General features: G+C 41.6%; 1 protein-coding gene across 1 annotated transcript in view; it reads left to right on the forward strand.

The window, feature by feature from the left end:
* The window catches only part of MLXIP (MLX interacting protein), a 40,465-nt gene extending 39,297 nt beyond the window's left edge, over positions 1–1,168 (forward strand). Inside the window, exons 16-17 of the mRNA XM_062504195.1 lie at positions 113–242; positions 727–1,168. Of these exons, the coding sequence (XP_062360179.1) occupies positions 113–242; positions 727–848 (252 nt within the window). The 3' untranslated portion in view covers positions 849–1,168. The remainder of the gene's footprint in view (positions 1–112; positions 243–726) is intronic.
* The last annotated feature ends 9,431 nt before the right edge of the window (positions 1,169–10,599 follow it).

Below are 10,599 nucleotides of genomic sequence, written 5' to 3' on the forward strand. Positions count from 1 at the left end.
CTCTGGCAGTTGAAGTCCATTAGAAATTCAGTGTTTACTCTGCCACAGCCTTTCCCGTAGAATGTTTTCAACTCCCCCTTTGTTGTCTCCCTTGACATTTGATGGTTTGCAGTTCAGCATTATTATTAAGCCATTGTTTGAGTCCTTCAATGGGATGGTTTCCACAACAAGCTTTAAGGATCTGAACGACACTGCACTGGCCTGGTTGGATCAGCACTGTTCTCTTCCTGTTCTGAGGCCAAGTAAGTGAAGTTCTATCCAGCAGCTCTTCAGATCATAGAAAGTATAATATAATAGCATTTCTTAAAAGTCAGAGGATGGCAAAGAAAGCACATGATGCTGAATGTGACTTTCACTTCCTTTTTGTTAACTCAGTGAAAAAATAAGAGTCTTTTCTGGCTGCGAAGACAGGAAAAAGAAATTGTTGATATATCAGAGTTTAAACAGTCTTTAACTACATTTAAATTTCAAAATCTTGGCTGTAGTTGGAGTACGTTTTGACAGTGTGATTTATCTCATAATGAGGGAAGACCACTGAGATTTGTATTCAGCTTTATAGTGACCTTTTTGGGCATCAATGCTTGATTCTTTCCCTCTTGCCTTTCAGCAAGTATTTAATTTATGTTTACAGCTGTCAAGGGGTGCTCTCTTTTGTAGAACAAAGATCAGTCAGATTAATAGCTTTTCCTGATGCTTTCCTACATTTATTTATTTAATTTTTTTTAGTGGTGCTGAACACCCTGTGGCACCTGAGCAGGAGCACCTCGATCCTGTCGGATCCGTCGCGGCTGCCGGAGCAGGCACGGGAGGCCGTGGCGAAGGTGAACAAGAGAGCTGGGGAGACCTAACAACCAAAGACACTGAGGTGCTTGTCCCAGGGGTGGAGAAGCTGCCAGGCCCTGCCTGCCCAGGCTCCTCCAGTCAGTGCACTTTAGAAAGGATTCTCTCCATCACCCGACACATTGTTCAGGGTACCTGGCCCTGCCTTGTGAAGAGGTGCAGGTGATGCAGTTGTCAGAACGTTTGGGTTCCTCTCCAGTGCTGTGCTGTGCTCTTGTCACGTGGGAGAAAAAAAAAAAACAACAAAACACCAAGCTCAGGTAAACTCAGCAGGTTTGAGCCCTGCAGGCAGCAATAGATCTCCATCAATGCATCCTTATGCAACTAATGAAACACCCTCAGTTCTCTGAAGTGTAAATGCTGTACACCGAGGAATGTGCTCTTCAAGGGGAAAAAATACTTCTGATTTCATGAAGCAAAATGTGCTTTTTATTTTGTTTTCTGGTATTCAGTTCCATGTGTTTTACTTGAATAGTGAAAATTGTTAAACAGGATTATATGAAAAACCAAAGGAGAAGAAAAATCTGTCAGTGATGTCAACTCATGGCAAAAATACTAGAATTAAAATCTCAGGCTGTGTTTTGTGTATTTTATTTTAATGAGTGTATCATTGCATTTGATCAGTTTCAAAACGTGCTTTATTTTCTTGTAAATAAAGTAGCTGATTTTTATTTTTTTTATATAGCCATTGCAAGGGAGTAGCAGGCTGTGCAGTAAGTGCAAGAAAGCAGTTTTAGATTGTATAAATTCTGCAATTAGCATAAATACATGAATTTTTTATCAATTTAATCAATGAGCTATTGTCTTGCACTCTGCACAGTTCAGCTGCCATCCTCAAAAAATGTGCACATATAAAAACACATCCATAGGTAAATGTAGTAGCACTTCAGAGAGAAGAATTGAGTTTGTAATGTTAGAAAGTTGGCTTTTTTATTACTTCAGAAGCTATATCAAACCACACAGACTTGCAGTCGGTTCTTTGCTTCTTTGTCTTTTTTTGTTTCTTTTTGCCTTCTGTCTGAAAAACCTGAAGGACTTTGCTAGGCCTGGTCTATATGGGAAGATTATGTTCAGCATGAATTATAAAACATGTAAAAATAAGTTTAAAACTCAAAATACAGCAAACCATTTTTTCCTGTGACAATCTCAGCACATTCTGTGCTCTACTGCAGATGAACTGAGTCCTGTTCCAGCAGTGATTGTCATCCCGAGGCAGCACCGGGCTGTTCATTCCAGCTGATTGTTCATAGTCTGGGATGATCCCATGATCCTTGGAATTCCACTCACTATTTGATCCTGATTGTTCAGAGCTATGCAAATGGTGGGAGCACTTCCCTTGAGCAGCGTTCTTCCAGTTCCAAGAGCAGGCTGGAGGTGCTGTGCAGCCTCTCACAGTGGGAAAATGAGGAATAACTGGAACTCTTGGGGATTGCACACTCTGAAATGGGCTCGGGAGGTTCTCCCTGGGGAAAGGAGCTTTTCTCAAGTGTTGTCCCCAGTCTCCTCCACTTTGGAAAGAAACGATAGGCCTGCTGAGAAGGGCTGAGCACAGATGATGGTTTTGTTCTTGTCTCCTTTGTCCTGAGTTTTTGCAGCTAATGGCTTTCCTTGCAGAGTTCCTTCTGTGACAGCAGCATTGTAGCAAGGACAAGGCACTAAAGGTGAGCCTCTCCCTGCCTGGAAGGACTGAGGGCTGAAGGGAAAGGCAGAATGGCACATTTTGTACCAACACAGCTTCCTGTACCTGTGCAGGCAGAGGGGGAAATGCCTTTCTTTATTTTATTTTACAGCAGATTTGACATACAATTTGAAGTTCATGGCACATGTGAAAAGCTGTGTCCCTGTGGCAGAAGCAGCAGAATTCCAAGTCTCAGCCAAGGAATGGTGTGCAAAGGTTATCATAGTAATTCAATAGTGAGTAGATTTTTCTGGAGGGATCCATTCCTAGATCTTTCATAATGTTGTATTCAATTAAACAATATTATTTTGGATACATCTGGTTACCAAGTGTTGAGTAAGTAAATCCTTTTTTTGAATCTGCCTCCAATCCTCCCATTTTTATCACTAATTATGAATTTTACTTCAGTAAAATCATTTTACACTGTGATGAGCTGGGGATGTCCCTTATGTCCTTTCCTCGGTGGGCTGATCGCTTTGTGTGTTAACAACGTGTCTGGGTTTCTAGCAAGAAAGCAGCAGGCATATCATCCAAGAGCTGGTGGTTTTGCTGACCTTTTCAGATGAGGAGATCCTTTGATGCCTCCCCTGCAGTGTGGTCTCCTGCTTGTCAGCAGTGATGGGGTGTGATTTTTACCATTTCTGGTATTGATGACATGGGAGTTTTGTCCCAACAAGCCCAGTGCAGTGCAGTCATCCTTCAGGGCCCAGGGAGGAGCTGAAAACCTAGCATCCCATATGTCACTGAATGAATTGGAAAATGAAAGCAAACTTAAAGGAACAGGGGGTGGATAATTTACCTGAACTGCCAAAAACATTGTCCATTCACAGTTTTGATGTGAAAACTCATCCATGAGATTGCACCTACAATTAAAGGGAAAGTACTTGTTTAATAAACTGTGGTGCAGATACAAACTCAAAGCACTATTAGAAAACTGCAAATGTTAAAGAGAAAACATTGCTTACTTAGGCAAGAGTGTAGGAGGGAGGAAAGGAAAAGTGAAAAGATACTTTCCACTTGTGCAATTACCAGAAATGATGTGGCTGCTCTTTGAAGCAGTGATTCAATATATTCTTGTCACCCTGTTATTGCAGATCAGAATTCTTTTATCAGTCAGCCTTGTGAGGAGAGTGATTTCACTTCATTTGGGAACACAGGAGGAAAAAAGCTGGTTTATGTCTGACATCTGAACAGTAAAACCACTAAAGATTGGTATGGAAAGAGATGGACCACGTATGTATTAGTTCCTGCATAGTTTTCCACTTTGATTTATGTTTAAACACCTTAGTCTGTCTTTCTTACGCATGGAGCAGTTTAAATACTTCATTTTTTTTCAAAGTTTATTAACACTTTTTCCTGTAATTTAAGGACTCTCATTTCCTCAGTGTCACCAAAGTAAGCAAGCCAAACACACAGTGCCTATAGTCTGCACAGGATTGAAGGTGCTGCACATCTATCTGGTGCTAAACTTCTGGAGAACCCCCATAGAACTGAATACAAGCTGTATTCTTTCAAATCCAACTTATTTCACTCAGTAAAGGAGTGACTAAATAACTTACTTGTGGCCTGTGATACGCACAAAGTCAAACTGGGAATGTCTGCTGGATTTCCTTCTGACCTCAGATTGTAATAATTAGCATATTGTACATGGCCCCACCCCAAACACAAGTTCTGGCATTATCTGGTGGAGTTACTAGCTTGTATTGTAGTTATTGGCATGCTTTTGGTAAGGGATGAAGGTCCAGGAGCAAACTAGAATTGAAGGAATTACTGAGAAGTAGGATCACAGACGAGTGCACACTTCACCATGACAGTGTGATCTCTGCACAAGACCAAAGGATCCTTGGTTAATACCATTTGACCTGACTGGAATGTTCTTCCATGCTTTTCTAGACCCCTAGGTCAGGCTTACTTGAAGGAAGGGGGAGGCTTCTAGAATGTTTCCATCTGTGCCTTAGATTTTGGTGTCATGTATGTGTTTGATTAATCATAAGTCATCTATTGTTCCCCCTAAAATGATGCTCTGTGGAAAATACAGTGGATGGAGGAAGTGGGGCTTCCCTGGCTTTTTAGGGGATTTTATCTGTGTGGCATTACTGTGACCCTTTCAGACTGAGGTTGTGAGTGACTGTGTCTGTGTTTGGAAAAAATTGCATCCTTTCTACTGAATCCACCCCTCCCCACTGCCATGTGCAGGAACATGTGTGCACACATGGACATCATCCCTGACAAACCCAGGAAACAGGCAAGGGCTTAAACCTCTAAATCTGAAATGGCTTGAAAAGACAAAGGGCTGTCAAATGTGTTGGAAAACTGCATCCCTTTGTATCTTCAGGTTTGTTTTTTTTTAATTCCTGTGTGAGTGTCTTAATGTTCACGTGTGGTAGAAGGGACAGGGACAGGTCAATTTAGTTTTGTTTGCTTTTAAGGCCCAAAACTCCTGAAAAGCAGTTTGAGAAGAGGAAGCTCACTGCAGAAATGTTCAGTAACATAATGCTTATTTGAAGGCTGTTTCACTTTCTCAGTTTCTGGAGTGGTTAATTCTTGCCTTGATGTTGCCAGCTAGAAGGTACTGCTGAAAATTGAATGGGGTGTTCACTGTTTTCTCCTTTCTTTTTCTATTTTTTGCTTCCTTTACACTTTTATTGTATGGAAAACCAACAAAAATCAAAAGGCTGATAACATCCAATTGAGGTTCTTTAGGGATTCAGTAACACCAATCTGGAGGACTATAGACAATTGTCTATAACTTTTAGGAGTTCTTTAAATTAGGTGAGACATCAAGAGTTATTCTATTATTCCTCAATTTATACACTTGAGTTTCAGAGGAGAGGATTTGTTTTGGGTTTTTTTCTTTTACAGGACCCCAGTATTTTTCCCACAACACCAGCTAAAGCTCTTAGGTTTTTTGTTTCATTCTCGGTTGGATTTTCTGCTCATTTACTGTGTTAGATCAGGAGTGGTAGAACCAAACTTTAGCTTTATCTGTAAAACTTGAGTTCTTGAGTTACAATTACAGTAACTTCAGTTGCAATGAAACACACCTTAGGTATATAATGGAATTAATTTCTAGCCATTGTCCGAACTTTTTATATCTGAACTTTTCCAACATGAGCAAGGTTTTCAATCAAAAGATATCAATGTTATGAGCAAGCCTTTTAACAGTACAATAAAGAAATAGATCGTTTTCTTCTTCTAACCTTGTATTTAAATGTGTTTTAAGTGAATGGAATTCATTCTTGTTAAGAAAAAAGGAAAAAAAAAGCTTGAAGGTATGAGGACTTCAGGTTGTGTTCTTGCTTTGCTTAGGTTTCCTGTTCTGTTGCATGACAACTTCTGTTGTGCTGTTGATATGTAGCACTTTTCAGTAGGTATGTTAAATTGTGCAATGCATTTTTTTATATTTACAACCAAAACAATAAAGGATATTTTTTGGAAGAAAGTGGTTGTAATGCCTTTATTTTCTGACTGGAGGTGGAGAAGTGGTAAGTAGAATTATTCCTGGTCCAGGGTCAGCACCTGGGATCCTTTTTGCAGCTCTAAAAGGTAACAAGAGCTCATTTCCCTGTGAACAGTGCTGGAGTCACCTTTGGATCTGTGTGTTTGGCATTCCCAGAGCAGGGCTCTGTATCCTCTATAGAGTTGCTGAAGTTTGGACTCCTTTTGGAATTGATGTTGGTGTTAGGCACTGAGTTGCTTATGTCCATTTAAAAAATGAAATTACTAAATCTTCCTTTAATGACTGATTTTTGTTTTTCCCTGGTAGGACACTCCAACTCTCTGTGCTTCAGCTGTCACCTCCCTGGCATTTTGGATTTTCCTGCCTAGTGGAAGCAGCAGTGAGGCTCTAGTTGAAGTGGAAGGTAACAGAAGAGTGAAAAGAAGGATTTTATTTTAAAATCACCGCACAAGAGTTTGTGCTGGTTGATGTTATCCTTGTGATTAGTGCCTTTGACTTGGTATTTCTGATGAGAGCTTGTGATGAGTCAGGCCTGTGGTTCCAGGAGGTACAGCAGGGTTCAAAAACCCTGCATTTAATTCTTCAGAAATCACAAGCTTGATCTCACATAAAGCATTTTGGTGGGAGTGAAGAGCAGTTGCTACTTCAGCAGTGATAAACCAACTCTTCAGCCTGCCTTCACTCTTGACCAAGCACCTCAGATGGCAGAGTTACTGCAGTGATGCTATCAAGCTCTCTAGGAGGAAGCTGTGGCTGCAGAGCACTGTTTCTGTACTACTGATCTAGTGGTGATTTTTGGGAGGCTGCTGTAACTTGAGCTGCGGTGCCAGAAGAGTTTGTGGTTTTTTTTTTTGTGGCTGGCTCTGCTAATCCTTGAACACTGCTGTAAGTGGACCTACACTTGCTCTGTGGAAATGATGCCAAGTGAAATCACTGCTGTAAGTGATTTCACACCCCAGGCCTCTCTTTAAAAGAATGGAATTGAATGCTCACTAGATTTTTATTTATTTCTTTTAACCTATATTGCCCTCAGGAGCTCATCTCTGCCTATTGTCATCCCTGAGCACTTTCTCCAGGAGGTGGGCAGACCAGGAATGGTTATTTGGGTGTTGGGGAAATTCCCTGTGTACAAACACAGAAGAGCCCTTGTTGTCATCCAGAGAGATGTTCCCGTTTTGGAACAAGGTATGTGTGTGTGTGTGTCACACCCCTAATGCCTTTCCACCACCAAATGGAAACAAACCCAGGAAAGATGAGACTCATGACATCCCTGGGTCCTGCTCATCTGTGGCTCCTTCATTCCTCATAGGCCTTGAAAGCTTTTTTTTTTTTTTTTTTTTTTTTTTTTTATTTTTTTTTTTTTTTTTTTTTTTATTTTTTCCCCTACCAGGATAAATGGGGAACTGCTTGTCAGGAGATCTTTGTTGGTGACCAAATCATGATCACAACAGAGATGCTCCCTGTGGTACAGGTGTCTCCCAGCTTGCAGCCCTCCAGGGCTGGGGAGGATTTATGTGAGCCCTGGTAACCCTGCACCAGGAAGGCCACAGGGCTGCAGCTATTCTCTCACTGTTCTGCCTGGGGCTGGTGCCTTTTCCACTCCGCAGTGACTGGTCTGAGTGTTCCCCCTGGGGAAGAACTTGCTCAGGTAGCTCTTCCCATGATGTGAGTTTGGACACACCATCTGACTCACTTTGACATCTTGTTAGCACTGCTGAGGAAGCATTTCCCTTTCTAAGGAGAACTTTTGTTGAGCTATTTATACATTTAGAAGGCAAAACAAAAGCTTGCATGGGAGAGGAAACCACAGGGAGCAGCCCTGCATAATCCTCTGGTTCAGCAAGGCTTAAGTGGTTTGTGTCGGTCCTTGGCAGTGGGGATATTTAAGCCCTCGGGATGTGACTGATTTTTTTTCCTCAGAGTGGTTTGCTGACCACACCTGAAAAGGTCAGGCAGGTGTTGCTTCAGCCTTGGGGATAAGCACATCCCCAGGCAGTGATTTTTTTTCCAACCATTTTTTTTTTTCTTAAAAATTAAGGCTGTAAGGTTGGAATTTTGCCTTCTTTTGTCACCACTATGTGACATCTCCACAGTTGTGTCTGAAATGGGGTCTACTGGAGAGGAATTCTTCCCCTGGCTCCAGCAAGGAGCTTGGTCCCTCTGTTCCTCTTGGGAAACTTGAGTGCTTTTCTGGGATACCCCCTCAGACTTTTGGGGGGCTGGCAGTGCAACTCAGTTAATATCAAACCCACTTTTCCTGGAGAAGTCTGAGCAGAACAGGGCCAGTGCAAAATATATTGTAAAAAAGAATTAGTAAAAACAATCCAGCAGTATTTGTTTTATTTAATATTTTAATTAAGTTCCAGTTTCTATCCAAAGGTGGTAACAGGAAATTAGTAAAACCATTCATCTACTAAAGAGCAAATAGATCCCTTTCAGTATTAAAATATAAGAGTTTAATAATGTTTAATGAATAAATAAATATATAAACTAATTGCTTAAATAGATTTATAAAAATAGATGTTTTATGTTGTATAAATCCATAAATAAAATTCCCTAGTAGAGAGAAGTACAAAAATCAGCCTGCTGATAATCAATTTTTCTTCTAAAAATAACTGCAAGATAAAAATATAAACAACATTAAAATTACTGAAATTACACTTTCCTGATTCCTTATATATGTCAGGGTCAGTTAATTAAATTACCCTGACTCATGTTAGTCCATCCTTATATGCTGTTGCAAGTAAAATAGTATAAAAATAGTTTTATAATAAATACAATCAATAACTTATCACATTCATCCTTTAAATAGTGAATTAAACTAGATTATATAGTTATAGAGAATAGCAAGTACATTATCAAAGTTGATCCTGGCATCAAACTGACCCCATAACCCCTGACACATTTAACCAGCTCTCCAGCATCTTCAAGTCATTTTTTCATCCTGGCATATCGAACTGCTGCTTCAGAGTACAGGTTTCCTGTAAATTGCATGATGTCCTTATATTTCTTTAAAACCCACCAGATGTAGGTTTTTTTGTTTGCCAGGTCCATTTTCTGGACCTGGGGGTACACCTGGGGCAGGTCCTGGCTCCTGCAGGTGTAGAAGGCAGTGCCTTGGCCCAGCGTGGCATCCAGCTGGCTGAGGTTGATCCCGACCACATCTCTGGAGCTCTTGGAGCAGATGGTTTCTATGTCACCTTCCAGGGTTTTCAGATTGTTTTGGATGTGGTGCAGAGCACAGCAGTTTGCCTGGAAAGCTTGACATGTGGGTATTCCGTCTGCCTTGTCTCTGCCTTCAGACTGAACTGTCCAGGGCTTGGGGTGGAACGCTGCAGAGATACACTTGTTCTGTGGGAAAGGAAGAGGAGAGAGACATTCTTAATCCTTTGGTTTCCCTTTCTCATTTGTGTACCCATTTGTGGGGTTTTTGGTTGTGGTTCAGTTGTTGCATTAACACCTCCATCCCTCTGCTCAAGCAGGCGTTGCACAGAGCCTGCAGTTCTTCTCCCCATACCTTGCTTGCCTTGGGTTCTATTCTTTGCTGTAAGGGCAAAATTTACCTGTTCCAGAGATCTGGTTTGGCCTGTGTTTTCATCTGTTTTGGCAGATGATGGTTTTTGATTCCAAGAATGAATTCAGATGAAGGAAGGAAGATGGAGTTCATCCTTTCTAAGGAAAGGATGGGTGAACAGGATATTTGGCAGAAGAGCTCAGGCACTAGGGTCAGACTGAAGGGCAAAGCAATTCTCACCACATTTCCAGTGATCTGACTGAATTCCTGCAATAAGATGCCCAACAGGACCCAGGAGATGGAGAAGGAACACAGGGAGTCAGGAAGATCCCAGGTGGCAATGAGCTGAGGCAAAGTCACCCAAGCTCTCTGCAGCTGCTTTGGCTCCAACTGCCCTGAAACAACTCAACGAATGCTTTCCTCCTTGCATGGAATACAGAGAAGGGGCTACTTCAGGTTTTAACCCAAATACTTCTTTTCTGGTGGTCTTTCTAGTGTTTTATAATAATTCAAGAGATTTCTCCACAGACATAGGCACGTGGAAAATGGTGCACTTACATAGAATTTAAACAACTCATGTGCTTTTTGTTGTATTACTGCTGCGTAGGTCGGTATCTCCGTAGTGAAATGATTCTGCCTCTGTCCTGTAGTCACTTTGTTTTCTGATGTCTCTGTCGGTGCCATGGAGCCCAAAGGAACCAGTAAGCAGAAGAGGAAGATTGCAAACCTGTTGATCTCTGCATTCAGATGAAGAGAGGAAACCAAAAGGAAAGAAAGAAAGAAAGAAAGAATACGATGAGTAGTCTCAGTGTTGTGCGTAGTTTTTTTTTGCAAATCATAATAGTTTTGTGCAGCGTGATACTTTTTTAAAGCATTTAGGCATGAAGTGGCTGAGCTAGAGATGAACATCAACCAGGGCAGCCTTACAGCCTGTAGCAAGGGTAAATCACACCCACCTGCTCTGCATTCCATGGCGGGATGGGACAGTGGTGGCTTGGCTGGGAGCAGGCGTTGGAGCTGGTTCTGGAGCTTCTGCCTGCCTGGAGTGCTGTGGATGGGGCCAGCCAGGCTGCATTTAAGTGCTGTGGAGTCCTGCGTCAGTGGCTC

Source organism: Cinclus cinclus, chromosome 17 (genome assembly GCF_963662255.1).
Source record: "Cinclus cinclus chromosome 17, bCinCin1.1, whole genome shotgun sequence".
NCBI lineage: Eukaryota > Metazoa > Chordata > Aves > Passeriformes > Cinclidae > Cinclus > Cinclus cinclus.